This window comes from Microplitis mediator, chromosome 1, assembly GCF_029852145.1.
Source record: "Microplitis mediator isolate UGA2020A chromosome 1, iyMicMedi2.1, whole genome shotgun sequence".
Taxonomy (NCBI): Eukaryota; Metazoa; Arthropoda; class Insecta; order Hymenoptera; family Braconidae; genus Microplitis; species Microplitis mediator.
The window spans coordinates 15,687,505-15,708,917 of NC_079969.1; the positions used below are offsets into that span (position 1 = coordinate 15,687,505).

A 21,413-nucleotide genomic window follows, 5' to 3' on the forward strand; every position below is an offset into this window, starting at 1 on the left:
TGTACCTGAGTTGCGACCAACTTGACGACAACTTTTAGCTTGTGTAACTGTTGACTACAAGTTGGCTACAAGTTGCTGAGAAACTTGGCGACAATCTACTGCCGCAACCTGCCACCAAGTTTTGAGCAACCTGTAGACAAGTTTTCGGCAACAGTTACACAAGCTGAAAGTTGTCGACAAGTTTCTCGGAAAGTTGCCGTCAACTTATGGAAATACCAACTTCTGCGGTTAACTTGGCGACGGGTTGCGGCAGTAGATTGTCAATTCCCAACAAGTTGCGGCCAACTTGGCTATCAGGGAAGCGGCCCTTTGCTCAGCAAGTTCTGTAGTGAAATGTTTTCGGACTTTATGAAATTAGTGATTCGGTTTGCACTTGGAATTAGTGAATATTCACTTATTCTCACTTATTCATGTTTAGAGAGTAGTTAAAAATGAAATGAAACAAGATGTTATGAAAATTCGTCTTTATTACTTGAAAGTAAATAATTAAAAAAAAATTGCTTAGTAATATCGTTATGTATGTAGTATATTTTTGCGTATTTGTATAATTCATTTTTGCAGAACGCGTTAATACAGTCTAAAGCAGAGTACGTTAAAAATAACGTGCTTAGGACGAAACAGTAGCATACTAAACCATGATTTTTTCCGAATACGTGGTTAGTTACTTTTTCTTTTTTTAATTAAATCTTTTCATATTTAAAAGCAGTCTGTTACTAATTACGTCAAAATGCTTTACTGATGAGTCCGATGACGTATTGACAAACATTTCATGAAATTTTTTTATGTTTAGCACTGTTTCTCGACTAATATTACGTAATTTTTATTGGTGATAATCACTTTTATCTGAAGCAGATTTTATTGCATATTTTCGGAAAGTAAAATGATCGCTGAGCTTACTCTGGTAGGAAGGGACCATTGGCCAAGGCTCGGACCAGGCATTGGCCAGTCATCATGCCAGAGTCCCGAGCCTTGGCGCAAGCTTTAGTCAAGCCTTGGCTGAACCATTGGGTGAGTATTGGTCCAAGCCTTGGATGATGTCCATGTCCCAAGCCTTGGGGAACAAAATATCAAGCCTCGGCCGAGTCTTGGGAAACGAAAAATTGAGCCTTGGCCAAGGCTTGGGAAACAAAAAATCAAGCCTCGGCCAAACCTCGGGAAGCAAAAGATCTAAGACTCACCCAATGCTCGATCTAAAATATTATTATTTAAATTAATAAATATAATTAAAAAAAAGTTTGATCACACTTTTATCGACATTACATTGGAGTTTAATTAACTCATTACTGAATTAATAGGAAATAACGAATAAAATTATTTGGGGGCTACCGGGCTCAAACTGAGATCCTTCTGATTACTAGGCCGGGACGCTATCCACTGTGCTAAATCTGATGTCCAGATAATCATGATTTTTTTGCTTGTTCATTATTTAAATACAACTTAATTCAGAAATATTAGATCGTAAAGATGAGGTGAAATGTAGTTTTATTTAATGAACAAAATTGTCTGATGAGTAATGACATATTTTTATTAATTTGTAATTTTATGATTTGATATGAATGAATAAATTAAGAGTAAGATCAAGAAGCACCACTAGGAAAGGGTGGGGGGGGGGCAAAAGGGGGTAGGGTAGGCAAAACGGAGTACCCCAAAATATTAAAAAAAAAGTGTGTGTCAGCTCCGACGCACGATTGGAGTTTACTCCTTCAGATCGACTGTCTAAATAGGCACAGAATTAAAGGCTTACTAGTCTAAGAAAAAGATCAATACTATATCAAATGGTAAATAAACGAATCAATGAAAATGCCTAAATAATGTATTTTTATTCTACTTTAGTCTAGTCGAGAAGTTGAGTTCCTGCGAAAAAGAGTTACGGGTTTCCTAAAAATATATTTGATGGCTTAAACGATCTGGAATGTCGTCTAGAAAAAGACGTTTTTTGGATTTTTTTTGGAAAAATAAAATTACAATTGTTATGAACAAAAAACCGTTCAAAAAACTAGCCGTCCACACGCATAAAAATTTTTTGTTAGAGCAACAAAAAATAAGTTTAGGTAACAAATCGTTATGTTAACATAGGGATTACAAATGATATGTTATGATAACAATAAATTGGTTACAATAAGTAATTTATATGTTGATTCAACAAAAGTGTTTTATTATTGTGTTAAATCCTTCGATTGTTTTAAGAAAATAGTTTAGTTAAATTAACAAATCCCTTTGTTTAAGCAACAGAATTGCTTTTTCTGAGTAATAAATTTTTCTGTTGGCTTACCAAAAAGTTTGCAATTGGTATAACAAATACTGATTAGTAAACACAACAAATATCTTTGTTAAAGTAACTGACAAACTTGTCATTGTAAGATTTTTTTTTTTAATTTTATTTATGGCTTACGCAAGCCAGAGCACCTATTTTTGGCCGTATTTTCATCCCTCTGGGAAAATTATTAATATTGGTCCTACAGATCCGGAAGTCGGGACTTTTTTTAGGAAATTTTCTCTTTTCGTTGAATCTTTTTTTAAATTTGAAAAATCTTTATTAGTTTTGCAGATATTTCCAAAACCCTTTTTTTTTTAGTTAATTGTTAATAACTTTTGCAATTTTTGCAAGCGGAACTTCATTTTTTTCAAAAATCATCTAGATGCTATTCCGAATCGAATGACACCTCAATCATAATTTTCGGAGACTGCTGAAAAAAGTTGACCAAAAAGGCACTCGTTGACTAGACTATTAAACAAATTTTGTATTAAAAAACATTACAGTAAATCAATTCATAAGATAATTCATAAACACGCAGCTTACTACAATTTTAAATGTATATCATGTAAAATAATAATTATATTTTGGAAAAAATTAAAAAAAATTTAGCATTAAACGGTTTGTGTTTTCCTTGATCAGTGCGAATAACATCTATCATCCACTCGTAAATGGAATTAAATTTTTAGAAGAAAAAGGGATACAAATTAATACGCGTACAGGTACCAAAACAGTTTATTTTGTATTAGGTCTTATACTAGGTGATAACCTTTGGTTACATGGGTTATTAGGATTCACCGAATCATTCGTGGCAACATATTATTGTAGATTTTGTAAATTAAGTAAAGATGCATGTAAAAAGACCTTTGTTACGTTACCTGAATTGAAAAGAACTCCTAAAAACTATGAAGAAAATATCAAATTGAATAATATTTCGAAGACAGGTATCAAAGAAGAATGTGTATTCCACAAAGTAAAGTCATTTCATTATACTCCAAATTTTAGTGTAGATGAAATACAATTGCCATTCTCAGAGCACTTACTTTCAAAAATAGCGAATTTTATTCTTTTTCCTTGTCTGAATTGAATAGTCGCTTGCTAATGTTTGACTATGGACCAATTGATTGCTCTAATAATCCTCCCCACATTCGAGAGGAAGATATTAAGAGTGAAACTAAATTAAAAATGACGGCCGCCGAATTAACAACGTTCGTAAAATATCTTGGAATTTTGATAAAAGATTTAGTTAATGAAAGTAATCCTTACTGGAATTTATACATCTTATTGCGAGAAATTTTAGATTTTACATTAGCCAAAAAAGTAACAAAAGAGCAAATAATAGGATTTAAATTTGTAGTAATTCGTCATCATATATCCCTGGTTAAAAAAGAGAATTAAAGAGGATTAAAAATGAATTGAATCCTTTTTAATGCTCTGTAGAGAATTAAATAGAATTAAGGAGAATTCATATTTTGAAATTTTTAATACTTTTAACTTCTCTTCAGAGAATTAAATAGAATTAAGGAGAATTCATATTTAAAAATTTTTAATACTTTTTAATTCTCTTCAGACAATTAAATAGAATTAAGGCGAATTCATATTTTGAAATTTTCAATACTTTTAAATTCTCTTCAGAGAATTAAATAGAATTAAGAAGAATTGATATTTAAAAATTTTTAATGCTTATTAATTCTCTTCAGAGAAATCGAATAGAATAAAGAACTATTTCCCAAGAATAATATAGAGAGCCCGAACTGGGATGGATATCCCGAATTGTCCATGGGGAAGACCACTGGTTATACCAAATATAATAAAGTATCTATACCAGATATATATATATATATATATATATATATATATATATATATATATATATATATATATATATATATATATATATATATATATATATATATATATATAGGACGTGGTGCAGGGTATACTGCGCCACTACCAGTAGCTATTTCCCACTCTGCTACGCAAAGTTCACTTGGTAGCAGTGGAGTGATGACTGACGATAACGTCCGCTGCATTTGCTTTTAACACTTCTACTATAAGTGTCCATATCCAAGAAGCCCGCACGCTCTAGCGGTGAGCGCGGAACTAACTTTCGCTCACTTACTCTCTCCCGCCAGATTGTCGGTCGGCGAGCGTCTCACGATTACTCTTATATTTTTTTCCCGTTGCCTTTTTCTCTTTTAATTACTTTTATTTTTCAAAAATTTCTCCATAAAAAAAAAATAAAATTTCACGTATAAAATTATTATTTCGTTTCTTTCCCAGAATAAAATTTTAATCTATAAATAATTACTAATCACTATTATTTTGTTTTTTCAAAGTTTAAAAGAAAAATAATTTTTTTTGTTATGGTTACAATTCTCTCGAATTCTCAGCGAGAACAGGAATTGCAACATGACTTTGAAATTAATAAAAATAGGATGGAATTAAACTTTTTCGAATCCTGTTTTATTCTCTCGGATTCTCGGGAAGAACAGAAATTGCAACATTATTTTAGAATTAAAAAGAATTTGTTAGAATTAAATTTTTCCGAATCCTATTTTATTCTCTTGAATCCTCCACGAGAACAGAAATTGAGTATTGCTTTAAAATTAAAAAGAATTTGTTAGAATTAAACTTTTTCGAATCCTTTTTTATTCTCTTGAATCCTCCGCGAAAACAGAAATTTAATATTATTTTAGAATTTAAAAGGATAAGTTAAGATGAAACTTTTCGAATCCTTTTTTATTCCCTTGAATCCTCCGCGAGAACAGAAATTCAAAGTAATTTTAAAATTGTAAAGAATAAGTTAGAATTAAAATTTTTCGAATCCTCTTTTATCCTATTGAATTCTCCGCGAGAACAGAAATTGAGTATTGCTTTAAAATTAAAAAGAATTAGTTAGAATTAAATTTTTTTGAATCCTCTTTTATTCTCTTGAATCCTCCACGGGAACAGAAATTAAATATTATTTTAGAATTAAAAAGAATTGGTAAGAATTAAACTTTTTTGAATCCTCTTTTATTCTCTTGAATCCTCCACGGGAACAGAAATTAAATATTATTTTAGAATTAAAAAGAATTAGTTAGAATTAAACTTTTTCCAATTCTGCGCACAAAAGAATATCCTGGCTGTTTTATACCTATAAGAGCCCAAGTGGCCAGCTCAGCTTTTTGTTGGCTTTTAGTTATCTATTCCAAGTCAACTTTTTGCTATTTCTAAATGTTATCAAAATGGTAACAAAAAGTACTTTTGAAAAAGATAACTTTTAAAAGTTGTCTTAAAGTTAACATAAAAATGTTAACAAAATATAATATGAAAATGTTAGCAAAATGTTACCATAAAATGTAGTTATAAATGGTGACTTTTTAGAGATAAATAAAAGTTACCAATTTAATGTTGATAATTTATCATCGCTAAAATGTTACATATATGTTGACTTTTTAGTATTATTCAAAAGATAGCATTTTATTGTTAACATTTTACTAACAATTTTGGGTTAACATTTTGCTAATATTATAGTATTTCATTTTGTTATCAATTTGTTGACATTTAGATGTTTTCAACCACAAAAAAGGCGGTAAACGCTGTACAAGCCGCCATTTCGGATATATATATATATATATAAACGCTCGAGTGTGATGTGAACAACATAACCTAATATTATTTTGTCTTTTAATTACTGTGAAATAATTTATAATATAATTTATAGCTATTGATTAACAATACTCAACGGTTCATAAAAGGTAAAATTTTATATATAAGTATGGAAAATTTTCGACAGCGGATACGAAAACCGCTTGATTTGCTTGGACCACGACAACTAAAACGACGTACGCAACAAATACTTGCACTGGAATATTTGTTATCTAACTTAAATAATAATAATAATAATAACACTAACATTAATATTTACAACAATAACAATAACGACAACGACCATGACGACGATAACAGTAGCCGCGATTCAGACGTTTCAGATGATCCTAGCCGTTTTTCAGGAGCTGTCGATCAAGCTAATGATGAGCCTTTGCCATTGATTGATGGGCTTAACTTTTTTGATCAACCAGTAACCCGATCAGAGTATTAGTTACTTAATTTCCATGTGAACAATCAAGTTGCTAGTGGTGATAATGATTCGATTCTTACTGAGTTCATAAAAGAGTGGCATGTTAAACATAAAATCACACGTGAAGCGACTGACGAACTTTTACGCAAACTTCAATCATAGTCTCAAGAACAATGTTTCTATGCAAAATGAATTTGTAAGTACTAATTAGCTGTTGATATTTCATAATTTTTGAATAACTATCATAAAAATATTACAGAAAGACATGATACGGAAAGCTGGTGGTCGCAATGTACAAAAAGCCACTCGTTTTGCATTGGAATCATTCATTTCTGATGAGTTGGCAAAACAAGTGACATGGTCCGGATTACACAGTGAGATTAAAATCTCAGCATGTTTCTTCGTAGAAATTATTAGTGGTAATAGAGCGATAAATAATATTGTAAGATTAACTATCCTGCTTAAAAAATCCGATAGATTCTCATAGCTGTAAGTATAAGGCCCTATACTTAACTATAGCACTTCTCATAGAACAAATTTATTCTTATAAAATCTCTCTAGGAATTCATGAGAATCTATTGGATTCTATGAGATTTTTTAAGCAAGGTATCTACTCTTCAAGTTCTAGCAATAACTTGCTTTTTGAAGCCTTTGATTGATCTTTCTACTGTCAAAGTAAAATAATTTACAACCAAACAAGCTATAAATAAATGCTGTATTTAAATTATTATGTTCATTAATTTTTCTTCGTTTTTTTTCTTTTTTAGAAATTTTATTAAGCACTTTGAACGTTACAAAACCTGATGTTGAACATCAAATGAAAGCCTGGTTTCAACGCGGTAGTGACCGAGCCAATAAGAATACCGATCCTACAAATGGTTCTGTCAAAAAGCAAAAAGTTGCCAAATAATTTGTAGTTACGATCTTTATATTTACAAGTTGTTTTCAAAAAACTTTTTTTTAATAGTATAAAGAGTTTTCTGTTCTCTAAGCCTAAATTAATGATCTCAAAACATAAAAGTAAGCTTATCAGATAAAAATAAAACTATAAGTTAGTGTCACCAGTGCGCTAGTCACAACAACTAGTCTTGATATTAAGCTCACAATTATTATTACTATTATTGTTATTAATATAAAACCTATGAATGTTGTAAAGAAATTGTTAATAAATTTAAGCATTCCAATTATAAAAAATTGTATATTTGTCACAATAAACTGCGAGTGATTACAATTTACAAATAAATATAAACACAATTCTAAAAATATTCTATCATGAAATGAAATATTTATTTTTTCTTGTTTAATATATGTATATAAACAAGAAAAAATAAATATTTCATTTCATGATAGAATATTTTTAGAATTTATGTTTGTTTATTTGTAAATTTTCAAATTTCCCGCGGTTTATACTACCCCTAACCTCTAATGATCCTTAAAATTGTTAACATTAAATCAACTAAAATAAGACTGATTTGTTAAATTAAAGTCAACTTTTTTCCATCAACTTGTTACCAATAAAAAGTTAACAATTTGTTATGTTTTTGGTAACCAAAAACACATTGTGATTTGTTAACAAAAAGTTGAAAAATGTCAACATTAAGTTATGAAAATGTCAATAAATAGTTAACAATTTGTTACCAAAAAGTTATCTTTTTGAGACAGAAAAAAGTTAACATTTTGCTGGACATTAGTAGTGATATTTGTTGATAAAAATTTGCCTTTTTACATCTCAATATAAATGTTAACATTTTTTTTGTTAACTTTTTCGATACGAAAAAGTTAACATTTGGCCACTTGGGAGATATAGTTTAAAAATATGAATTTTTCTTAAGTAACGTCCCCGCAACGCCTCTTGCGGGTGGAATTTCATAAAATCCGTTCTTAGCTGACCTCTACTTGGTGGAAAGAATATTCCTACCAAATTTCAAGTCTATATGTCTTATGGTTCCAGAGATATTGTGATGAGTGACTATATACGTCGAAATCTCTTATATACATGCAGAAAATATAATAACAAATATAATTAAAATGATTAGCTATCATAACAAATTTCGTTTGTTAAATCAACAAATTGATTCTGTTACGACGACGAAAACGAATAAGTAATGATAATGAAACAATTTTGTTATTGCAACAAATTCATTCATTACGACCCCAAAGCGATTTTGTTGAGACAACAGATTGACTTGTAGGTTATTCAAACTGATTTTTTATTGCAACTTAGTTCATATTGTTAAATGAACTAATCGATTTGTTATCTTAATAAATCCGGAGACACGGTCGTGTCTCGCGCCAAGTACACGTTCAAACACATATACATACATATGTGTGAACGTGGCGGCGCGAGTCGACCGTGTCTCTATACCGGTGTCATATGCCTCTTTAACCTCTCTCATATTTAAATTGATTAATTAATAGATAAATATAAATTATATCCGTTATTTACCTATTTCATTATTAATTTCGTTATTTACCTATTTCATTATTAATATTTCATCATTCTCTACCAATTCCATGAGAAATCTTTGAGTTTAATATTTGAGTTTTCATTTTTAAATTTCTAAATTTTTGCTTGCGCCGTTTTTGATAATTTTAATAAATTTTATAAACTCTAATTTTTGATGAATTGTGTATACTTTCATCAATATATATTTTAGTATGTATGAATATTTTAGTTTCTTAGCACATGAATATACACAATAAATTGTGTATATTTTCATCAATATATATTTTATAATATGTACAATATTTTCGTTCTTAGCATTTGAGTATACACACATGTTAAGCAGATTTTATTAAGGACCAGTTTTTCAAACTAGGTTCGTTTTAATCCGAGTTTAAATTAAAGTGCTGGTATTAATAATATATAGACATACCAGTAATAATAATTCAAACCCGGATTAATAATAAACTCGGTTTGAAAAACTTACCCGAAATGTAAAATCAGTGACTCTGTCTATACATATAATCACGTATACATAAAGGTAGTTTCTCAATACGAAATTTGATTAATATGTGATTAGACTATTATTGCTCGTACATCTATATGAAAATATCCAAGTATACTAGCAATAATTAAGTCACAGATTAAGAATCTTGGATTGAAAAGCTGGCGGCTTCCAGCGCTCAAGACGAATTTAGCTGCAATTTGTACATAATTACTAGCCATATAGTTATTTAACCAGTTACTTACTGGGTTTTTTATTATATACCCTGATAGCCATACCTTACTCAGTAAGGTCTGCAGAGCAACACTTTCGGCTAACTTAACGAGAAAGTTTCTGGCAAACCTTGGCTGGATAATACTTTCCTTTAAGTTGGTTTCAGAATACGGCAGTAACTTGACAGAAAAACGTCAATTTGAAGTGAAATTTTCAATCAACTTAGCGTCATTGTCTGACAGTCATACATGTAGTCAAATTGAATTTAACTTAACAGACAATTTACTGTCAACTTAAAGGTAATCTGCTCGCTCTCCAACACTTTCCTTCAAGTTACCTTTAAAATACGGCAGTAGCTTGTAGTTAAGGGCCAGTTTTTCAAACCAGGTTTATTTTTAGTCCGGGTTTGATTATCATTGCTGGTATATCTATATAATTATTAACATATAGATATACTAACAATATTAATTAAAACCCGGATAAAAAGAAACTCGGTTTGAAAAACTGGCCCTAACTTACGGTTAGGGTGGCTATCAGGGTAATTGATTATTTTTAACTTTTCATAACTTAAAAAGTAACATAGAGGCACTGCTTGGGATATTTTTTTCGACTTCATAGCATATATATATTAATTCCTATTAACTGAAGTTGAAGAGATTAATTTTGACAGAATTTAAATATCGTGTGATTAATTTTTCTGTGAAATTGATAGTACGATCATTATCGATAAAAGTTTAAAAAATAAAAACCCGAGTTTACGTGTATTTTAAATGGGAAATCTTAACACGCTGTCGTCGAGTACTTAATATTAATATTAAGGGCTCAAACTTTCAGGGAATTTTTTTGGGGCTATTTCTAATAAAATTTCGGGATGGGAGCGAAAAAAAAATATATTCGTAAAAAAAAAGCACCCTAATATATATACATATAATGTCTTTACAAAAAGATTAGAAATCACACCAAAAACAGCACAGCTGTAATAGATTGCGCCAAGTACACGTTCAAATTGCAATAATATATTAACTGTACTATTCTACAAAAATATTTGAAATCACTAAATAATGCCAAGTTAAGATACAACATTCTGCAATAAAATAGTTGATAGATCGGTTCAATAGATATGAATGTACTTAATATAAAAAGAAAATTGCCAAAAAAGGCGGAAATCATAAAAATATCAAGTATTTGGAATTTTCTTTAATTAAAAAAAAAAAAAGTTTTAGAAAATATATAAATGAAAAAAAAAATTAGTTGAACGTACTTGGTGTGCGTTATTAAAGCGAAATAAGTATATCAATTGATTGTAAAACATTTACAAATTATGAAATAACTGAATTATGACATAACAAGTTGTTTGCGTGAACGCACACCAAGTACGTTCAACTAATTTTTTTTTTCATTTATATATTTTCTAAAACTTTTTTTTTTTTTAATTAAAGAAAATTCCAAATACTTGATATTTTTATGATTTCCGCCTTTTTTGGCAATTTTCTTTTTATATTAAGTACATTCATATCTATTGAACCGATCTATCAACTATTTTATTGCAGAATGTTGTATCTTAACTTGGCATTATTTAGTGATTTCAAATATTTTTGTAGAATAGTACAGTTAATATATTATTGCAATTTGAACGTGTACTTGGCGCAATCTATCACAGCTGTGCTGTTTTTGGTGTGATTCATTTGTTATTGAAACATATTTTTCTGTTATCCCGTCTTTTGTTATACTAACAAAGAATTTTTATGCGTGCAGGCTTCCAGGAAACGAATAAATTTAATTAAAAAAAATTTATTATTATTAACCTCGTAGAATTCATGATCATTAACGTTTTAATTATCTAAGGGAGGTAAATGATGTAAAAAAAACTCGGTGGAAATTCTGCTGGACTCTGGGCGCGAACTGCCGTCCTTCTGATTACTGGGTCCGAACGGTACCTACTGGTACATTTATATGATCTACTTCTAGAAACTATAGGTAGGGGAGGGTGGGGCAGAGCGGCCCCCCTGAAATTTTGACAAAAAACATTTTTTTTTTTTTTTTAATAATTACTATAAATCCGATATGTTTGCGCATTTTTACCCCTACGCATGACATTTGGGGCAAAATGGACAAGCCCAAAATTTTGAAAAAGTGATTTTTTCATATTTTTATCGTCAAATTAAAAAAAAATTATTATAATTCCATATTTCTAGCCCTATGCATAACACCTGGGGCAAAATGGACCAGCCGAAAGTTCCAAAAAAATTATTTTTTCATATTTTTTGGCCGTTTCTCTATGTAAGAGGCAAATTTGGTCACTAAAAATTTATAAAAATTAAATTTTTTTTTTTAGTTGATAAATTTTTGAAATAAAGTAAAATTATAGAATTGATTTTTTTTTTTTTCTAAATAACAATTAGTAATTAAGGTAATCGAGAGTGAACGATTTTTTACGCTTTAAAAAATTTTTTTCGAGTAATATAAATCAAAAATAGCTGTCAAGAGAAAGAAATACATTCTTAATGATGAAAACAATTGAAAAAAAAAAAAACGAAAAAAAAAATTTTTTTTATCACTTTTCGAAGGGGGGCCGCTCTGCCCCACAAAAAAAAAAAAAAAATTTTTCAGAATTTTGGCAAAATGTCCATAAATTTGTTCGAAATAGGACAAAAGTAAAGTGATCCTATGGTTGAAAGCCACAAAAAATAATAATTGGCTTAGGGGGGCCGCTCTGCCCCACCCTCCCCTATATCCAAACTTGGGTAATCCTACCTTGGCCCAAGTCTGGGTTGCCATTGGACGGCCAATGCTAGGTTACCCAGTCCTGACCCAAGCCTGGCTTGCCATTGGATGGCCAAGGCTAAATTACCCAGTCCTGGCCCAAGCCTGGGCCAATATAGGTGTGCCAAAGCTAGGTTCCCCAGTGCTGGGCCAAGTAGGGGCCCGTTGTTCAACTGGCAGCTCCTGTATGGGATTCCTCTATTTGCTAAGCAAATCTTGGATTTGTGTATTTTATAAATGTTTATCTTTTCAATAAATCGAGTAATATACGTTGCTGAAACTGCTGGTTGCACTTGGACAACGCAATGATCAAGAGAATATTGGATCACAGTATGGATCGTAGGCCAGAGGCCAGCATATTTTTCTTATTATGGTTGTTTAGTCTTCGAAATTCTAACTGTACAATACATTTACCCTGCCTAAGGGGCTGGTATTACACGGTTTGTATACATTTTTCTAATGAAACAGCTCAACAGAGACGAATGAGCTGTACTTCAAAAACTAGTATTATATATCATTAGCTTACTCAATGAATCACTTTTCTTTCTTTACATTTCATGATTTACAACTTTCTGAATGAGATAAATTTATGGTATGTGTGTGAATTTTAACTGATAAAATGAAACTAATAGACTTAAATTTTTACAACTAAATATTAAGGATAAGACATTCTATAAGTCGCAATGTAGATCGTGGACTAGAGGCCAGCTCGTTCCTATCATTATGCTCTTTGAAATTCTAACTGTACAGTGCACTCACCCCGCCCAAGAAAATATAAATGCACTTCCACAATCAACTGAGTCCTGTAGTATATATTTCTGCTTGTATGAATGTATATCTATGTATGATAATATGTACTATGTTGATATTGATTATAAACAAAATATAAGGATAGCAATATTATCATCTAATTTTATTTTATTTTATGAAAATATGATGAGTATCAAAACTTTCGTTTTCGTTATATATTTTTCAATACGAATCTAAATTAAACTATTTATTAAATCAGGCTTATTTATCGGAATGTCCTTTTGTTTTTAGTGTTATTATAATGCCGAATTAATGAAATATATAAATGGGAGAGATGATTTAATATAAGTATATTTTATCAGTTTAATTTTACGAGGAAAGAGCACATCCAAGGCTTTCTCACTCGAGGTTTGCAATAAGCGAAGAATATATAGATCATGGAATTTATCGTACTGATATAAAATAAATCGAAAGATGGTGACCCAAGGTTATGTAGTGTAATTGAAAGTTTGCATAAATATACGTATATATATATATATATATATATATATATATATATATATATATATATATATATATATATATATATATATATATATATATATATACTATTCTAGATTCTTGAGATATTCTTTCAAAATGATTTAGTTTGCGAAATAACTTGAAGGTTTTCAACATAAAATTCATGATCGACCTTAGAATCGATCCGCAACCACATGGAGACGAGTTTTAAATAATATTATATACATGGGTTTGAATAGCCGGTTCGAAACTCTCAACACCGTGCATGGTCAACCCAGATGTATCATCGCTTACGCAAGTTCTTGACTGTATTGGCCAAACGCGTAAATGCGTGAGCACTGCTCGAAGAAACTGCCAGTTCGATATTTATGAGCAGGGTACTTAAAAATAAAAGAGGAATAAAATTAAACGATTGAGATTTTTCCTTAATTATATAAATGATTTATATTTTTTTCTTATATTAAAATTAATAAAAAAAAAAATATGTAAGTATTTCTGTTGAAACCGTTTTATAATTATAGATATAAATTATATACCCTCGCGGTCCTGCAACCACCGTGGAACCACCGTGGATCCACGGTGAAACCACCACATCGTGGACCCACCGTGGAACCACTGTGGATCCACCGTGGTTTCGTGACATTTCACCACAGTTGATCCACAGTGGATCCACAGTGTATCCACGGTTAATCCACAGTGTATCCACGGTGAATCCACAGTGAATCCACGACAAAACCACGGTGGATCCACAGTAGACCCATTGTGGATTCACCGTGGTTTTTCCGTGGATCCGCCGTGGATCCACCGTGGTTTTTCCGTGATTTTACCGTGGTTTGACGCGAGATCTTGACATGCATTTTTCAGTTGAAATAGTGATAAATGAAGACGTTTCTAAAAATCTAACTCAAGTAAAAAAATTTTTTCCGTAGTTTTACCGGATGAAAACGTAAAATGAATTTTTGTACGCGTGTAATTCAAATGGAAAAATAGAAATTCATTGAATCTCATTAAGAACTGAGATATAAAGCTGTGCTTTGAAGGGAATTTTTTTTTGTCTAAAAGCAGTTTTTTCTTTGGACCACTCTAGTATGTATAAATAATAGTGATACTTTACATAATTTTTTTATCGACTTAATTAACCTAAAATATGATGCAGCAATCATAAGACTTTTTTTTTGTCCAACTTTCTGTAAATAATAATTAACGTTACCTCGTTGATTTTCAACAACCTCACGAATAAAATTATCTATAACATTGTTTTGGAGTGATAACTTTTACGTAATTTTATTGATCAATTCCTGAAAACTAACTAGTAATTTTATTCAAACACGATATCAAATGTTGCAAAGCATGTAATAATTAGCTGATTTGCTCAAAAAATTCTGTGGACGAAGTCTTTCGAAAATCAAAAAATTTTTATCCCAATTTTCTTTTTAATTATGTATTTGTTAATTAACAAAATTTGTAAAAATGAAAGTAAACAATAAAACCTCGATAATTCTTAAACCGGAAGTCACAAATTTTTTTCTTCTTTTGGACTTGTTCGTTGAAGGCTTTAGAACAGATCCTCGTTGAAAAAATTGAAGATTTTCTATTTTTCATTTTTTTACAATGAAAAATGCAGAAAAATAAAAAACATAAATAAAGCAGAAAAAAAATTTTTTTCTCATGATCCCGAGTGATACGGTTTTTTATTACAAAAAGCCATACGAAAATAAATTAAAAAATTTTTTTACCATAATTGTTTAAAAAATTTTTAAAAACAAATGCGTTATTTATAAGATAGTTGAAAATTTTTTTGCGGAAATATAATTAATAATCAAAATAATGATTTTTAAGATAAAAATCATTTCTCAAAAAAAATTTTTTTGTTCCTTAAAATCGCATTTGTTAGTTAACAATTTTTTTTTGCAAGTCAATACGAATATTAAGGAACCGTTTTTTTTTTTAAATCATGATTTTCATTGCCCTTTATAAATGTAAAGAGTAATTTTTTTATTTCAATTTTTTATTTGTTTTTTAAATAAACAATTTGTTATAAACAAATGAAATTTCGCCCTATATTTTTTTTTAAATACTATAAAAATATACAAAAACGGTCATGTGACGTTTTTTTAGAAAAAAAAATTTTTTATATTTTTTTTATAATTTATAAAATTCTCATGCTTCGAACTTGCAGTTTTCTTCCGTGTTTCTCATTCTAATAATTATTATAACTTATAAACTTTCGAAGATACGACCATGACCGTTCGAGTCTTTATTGTTTATCATAAAACAAAAAATAAATTAAGCTATAATTTTAAACTCTTGATTAATTATTAATTTCGTTTTAAGTAAATGTTTATAAAAAAATTTTGAGAAAATTTTTTTTTTGCTTCTAAATTGGAACTTCGTTGAAACTATGAAAGATAAGATTAAAGTACTCAAAGTCAATTTTGTGCTCACCACTAGATCGCGCCCACCTTTTGTAGTGTCCCTGGTAAGATACTTATTTCAGAAGTTATAAATTCTGATCTTGAAGCAATCATGGAATGCGTTACTCGCTGAATGTTAGCAGAGAGATGATAATCCATTTTTGATAGTAATACAGGGGTATCTTGTATTACACTATGACATTAATGTTTTCTTGAACTATTTTTGTCAAAGTACAAAAAATAAATTTTGAGGTGAGACCAAAATATACATACGCGCTTTCGCGCTAAGGCATGTGAAAATCGGTCTTCGGTCACTTACTATCAACCCAGCAAAGATGAATCTAGTTTATAGTAAATTTAATTTTTTAAGACTTATAGCTTTACATCGTAATTCAATTGTAGTTTCACTCTCGAATTTTTCATTTTTTTTATTTGATAGTTGGTAAAATCTATTTTTAGTTAGTGCTTATGTATTAAACGGTATAACTATACCATAAAAGTACGTTGAAAACGTACTGCAAACACGACAAAAAAAACCATAAAACCACTATGAATCCACGGTCGATTTATAGTGGATTTATAGTGGTTTCACCTTGGATCCACGGTGGTTTCACCGTGGAACCACGGTGGATAAATGTCACAAAACCACGGTGGATCCACGGTGGATTTATTGTGGTGTCAAGACCGCGAGGGATAATAAATAATTTGATCATACAAATAATTTACTTAATATCAAATGTGCATCTAACAGTAGTCATTGCCAACTCTTTTAAATTTTCATTATTCGTAAAGTTCACCAAGTCACTATATCACAGCTAAAAATATAATCAGTTTTCGTTTGGTCGCTACAGAGAAAAATTTTTTGAGAAAATAATTGCGTTAGGTGAATTAGCAGTGATACTGCTTAAATTGTATTGGTAGAACACAAAAAAAACTTGTGATTTATGCGGTAAAATAGTACTTTGCGTAACGAGTAGACCAAACCAGCCATTATTCGTCAAGCCTAATGGCCTTAGCACAAAAGTCGGAGGCGTGGACGCACAAACTGGATGCGAGTGCTGAAGACATTGTGTTTTACGGATAATGGTTTAGTCCACGTGTTACGCACTATACTTTACTCGATGCATGTCTGGTTATTCTGATTAATCTAATCTGTAGGGGAGACCGGGGCAAGACGGCCTACCTAAGCCGGTTATTATTATTTGTGGCTTTTAACCATCAAGTCGATTTACTCTTGTCCAACTTGAACTTAATTCACCAAAATTTTGGTGAAGCTCCTGAAAAAAAATTTTTTTTTTTTGGGCAAGACGGCCCTCTCCGAAAAAAAATGAAAAAAAAAAATTTTTTTTTTTTAATTGTAAAAAAATTTCCCGCGTAACAAATGTTTATATTTTTCTCTTTAACAACTGAATTTACTTTAATATTACTCTAAATAACCTTTTTTGATATAATACGAGTCATTTTTTCACTTCTGTAGGAAATTGATTATTGGTTTTTTTAACTTTTTCAAATGCTCTATTTTAATCCAAATCCATATAATTAACCAAAAAATGATATTTTTATTAAATTAATCATGACTAGGTTATAATACAATGAAATACATTTTCTTTTAGAATTTTTGAGTGGTTCATTTTGCCCCAATGTTTCACGTATCGAACTAAAAATGAGTAAATAATCTAAATTTGTGATAATCAAAAGAAAACAAGAAAAAAAAATTTTTGGTTAATTTTTGAGGTGGGCCTTCTTGCCCCAGGTGGGCCGTCTTGCCCCGGTCTCTCCTACATCAAAGTCACAGTGGTCGTTTACTGATACAATGCTAATTTGAGTTTATTAGATATTATCAATTTTACCGTAAAAATATTCTGCGAGAACCATAAATTAATATAAAATATGAAAAACAAATTGAAAATTCTTAAATATGTTCGTAAATAATGGCTCCAATAGACTGTCATTATTAGCTCATTATTTCACGCTGGTGGGAAATGTCGAAATCTGCATTGTCTTCTTATTTATTACAGTACACCGGTCGACAAACGGCCACTTAGGGTTCACTTTACAGCTGTGATAAAACAGGTTAATCATGTATGCGTTGAATTAAAGAATTTAATTTTATACACAGACCCAAATGTCGCGTTTAATTTAAGCCTTTTATTTTTAAGAAAAATGAGATATAGGTAGAGTTGTGTGAATCTATATTAATCAAAGCCGAAAAACAGACAATTCGTCAATATTTAAAAATTTCCAATTTCTAGAACGATCTATATTAATCTGAGTAAATATTCATAAATTTATCTTAATAATAGATACCGATTTATAAAATCTGTATATAAATTAGACCTTTTTTAAGTCTAAATTCAGGTATATGACATTTAAAATATTACTTTTCTTATTTAATAATAATAAATATCATCGAAATTAAAGAATGGTGAAAGTGAAAAGAAAAAGAAAGTGTTATAAATATAATACATTTCGGCTATTCAGGTTTTTTCTTTTATATTTGCTAACACTTTTGATTTCGATTAATGTTCTTCTCAATGAATAGTTGAAAAAAAAAATTTATTTATTTAAGAGTGACTCATTATCAGTCGTCATAAAATTAAATTTTTTAAACAGTATTCTAGAAAACGACATTCATTACTTCTGAACAATATCGTTCGGTAAAGTTCTTGAGTAAGCAAAAAAAAAAAGTATCCTTTAGTGAAAGTAAAACTTTGGGTCACTACCCTATTTGGTATTGTCTGCTTCGAGAAATGGACCGGTTTGCATCGTGAATTTTTATAATCCTAAAGAAGATCTTGTGATTTAACAAATTTGTTGTATAAGTTAAGTAATTGATGTTATAATTTTCAAAAGTTAATATTACAATTGCATTTTTTTTTCTACCTATTGATATGTTTAATCAGGTTTAATACACGGAGCTAATTTTAGTATGAATGTTGCCATTTTATTTACTCTAAATCAAGCAATCTTGGGCCATGACAACTTTTTTCTCTTGATTTACCAAATTTTACTTTTCCAGTGAGTAAAATTAAGATAGATGAATTTTCGCTCACAAGTACAAGTAAAAATTTAATGATTAAACGAACTTACCTGTGCGTGAAGTTCTATCATAATTGTATGAAGCGCCTCCTCCGAAAAGATCACCAGACGTAGGACCTACTCTTAAGCCCAGAATTCCACAAAGTTTACAGTAAGAAAGTAAAAAATTCGTTTATTGATTTGTTGCTTACTTAACGATAGTGATATATATATTAGGGTGATCCAAAAAATAACAAACTTTTTTTTTTTTCTTCCAAACAGGTTCAAAAGTTTCATTTAGATAAAAAAAGACGCCTGTGAAAATTAGAGCTCTTAATATTAACATTAAGAGGTTCCTCATCGAACTTTTCTATTTCCCATAAGAATAACATGGGAAAAATTTTTTTTACGTCTTCTGATTTTTATAAGTAGCTAACGATGCGTCATAGGAATAATTGGCAGGCACATTTTTGTAGGTAATTGAATGCTCTACAAAAAAAGATTCTTATCATTTTTTGAGGAATCTATTTGTTCAAAAGTTATTTGAGGTTGAAGTCGAATTCATATTAAATTTTGAGATTTTCTACTTTTCCGGCGAAACTATCCGACTTATTACAAAATATTACCAGACCTTTTTTGTAGACAATTTTATTCCCTAAAAGTTATTTCTAATAAAGTTTTTTCGAATTCCGCATTGTTTTCTAGTTATTTTAATTTTAATGTCATGCTCATAAAAAAATAGTCTTCTGATCGATTTTAAGAGCTTGACATTAAAATTAAAATAACTAGAAAACAATGCGGAATTCGAAAAAACTTTATTAGAAATAACTTTTAGGGAATAAAATTGTCTACAAAAAAGGTCTGAAGATATTTTGTAATAAGTCTGATAGTTTCACCGGAAAAGTAAAAAATCTCAAAATTTAATATGAATTCGACTTCAACCTCAAATAACTTTTGAACAAATAGATTCCTCAAAAAATGATAAGAATCTTTTTTTGTAGAGCATTCAATTCCTTACAACATAATGCCTGCCATTTATTCCTATGACGCATCGTTAGCTACTTATAAAAATCAGAAGATGTAAAACAAATTTTTCCCATGTTATTCTTATGGAAAATGGAAAAGTGCGATGAGGAACCTCTTAATGTTAATATTAAGAGCTCTAATTTTTACAGGCGTCTTTTTTTATCTAAATGAAACTTTTGAACCTGTTTAAACGAAAAAAAACAAAATTTGTTATTTTTTGGATCACCCTAATATTTATATATATATATATATATATATATATATATATATATATATATATATATATGTATATATATATAATAAACACGATCTTCATTATTCAAAGGTCGACCGATACGATTATAAAAAAGTTTGGAAAATCCAAATGAGCATGCCTTAAGCGGTCGTGTCATACACGAATTATTTAGATTAAATGTTTACGTTACGATTTGTTAATTTTTTCATAAAGACTCCTATTTTTTTCTTTTTTTTTTGCTTACATTTTAGGAACTATTAAACTAATTTATTATTATAGAAAATTATTATAGAAAATATTAAAAAATTCCCGCGGATAGAATGGAAATCTTTGCTAACGCCATCTCGCACGCTCCGATAGAAGATGCAGGTCTTCACTAACTCTGTTTATATATTTTTTTTATATATGGCAGCCTGAGATATAAATTTTTAAGCTTCGACAGTGCACATTTTATTATTTTATAATTAAACGAATAATAATAGAGTTGTGGATTTTTAATCAGTTTGTCACAATGAATTTACGGATATATTGAAATAAAATTTGAAAGAATTCGTTTTGTTTTTCGAAAGTTCTGGTGATTACAAGAAGAGTGTTACATGTATTTTACAGGATTTTTTTCTAAAAAATTCATTTTTTATCTAAATTGTGGGTTGGATCAGCTGTTTATTGTTTAGAAAAATGACCATTGATGTTCTCTTTAATTGTGATATGAAGGCTGACCTACTTTTATCACTATATTATTATTTATTTAAAAAAAACTCTGACGGAACCCAGTTTTTAATTTTTAGGCGAGAGTAGAGCATACCTACGCTCGCGCTTAAGGCATGCAAAAGCGGCTAAAGTAAATTTAGTAAGGTTTAAACTAGGGTGGGACTAATTTTTTCGGAGGAGGCGCTTCATACAATTACAAAAGAACTTCATTTACAGGTAAGTTCATTTAATCGTTAAATTGTATTACGCACCTCCTCCTCAAGATCACCAGACGTAGATGTTTAAAGAGAAGTGTCGGGGGATTAATATGAAATAAAAATAATAATGATTTTTCTTTTTTTTTTTTAAAGAAAATCAAATTATTTATTAACTTTTTTTTTTTGAGAAATAAAATGAAAAGTATTAATATAACTTTCAGCTACCCAGTGAACACATGACCTTATTTTGACGTCATACGTAGATCATAGAAATGTCACGGCATCTGATGTAAATT

At 29.8% G+C, this 21,413-nt stretch overlaps 1 protein-coding gene across 4 annotated transcripts; it reads left to right on the top strand.

Moving 5' to 3' along the window:
• Window positions 1-5,700: 5,700 nt before the first annotated feature.
• Window positions 5,701-7,514, top strand: LOC130664566 (uncharacterized). Of its 4 annotated transcripts, none has more exons than XM_057464550.1 (4): window positions 5,701-5,997; window positions 6,223-6,516; window positions 6,580-6,739; window positions 7,088-7,514. In XM_057464550.1, exons 2-4 carry the CDS (start codon window positions 6,421-6,423, stop codon window positions 7,228-7,230), a joined length of 399 nt encoding a protein of 132 aa, XP_057320533.1. In that variant the 5' UTR covers window positions 5,701-5,997; window positions 6,223-6,420; the 3' UTR covers window positions 7,231-7,514. The 4 variants fall into 4 exon arrangements, with proteins under 4 accessions (XP_057320533.1, XP_057320541.1, XP_057320525.1 ...); XM_057464558.1 differs by having other exon boundaries at window positions 6,242-6,516; XM_057464542.1 differs by having other exon boundaries at window positions 6,253-6,516.
• The last annotated feature ends 13,899 nt before the right edge of the window (window positions 7,515-21,413 follow it).

Excerpts from the sequence above, each read along its gene's own strand:
- LOC130664566 (XM_057464532.1), top strand. The coding sequence starts at position 6,421 with ATGTTAAACATAAAATCACACGTGAAGCGACTGACGAACTTTTACGCA. Across the intron at positions 6,517-6,579 it reads TTTCTATGCAAAATGAATTT|AAAGACATGATACGGAAAGC; the intron begins GTAAGTACTAAT and ends AAAATATTACAG. Across the intron at positions 6,740-7,087 it reads CTTCGTAGAAATTATTAGTG|AAATTTTATTAAGCACTTTG; the intron begins GTAATAGAGCGA and ends TTTCTTTTTTAG.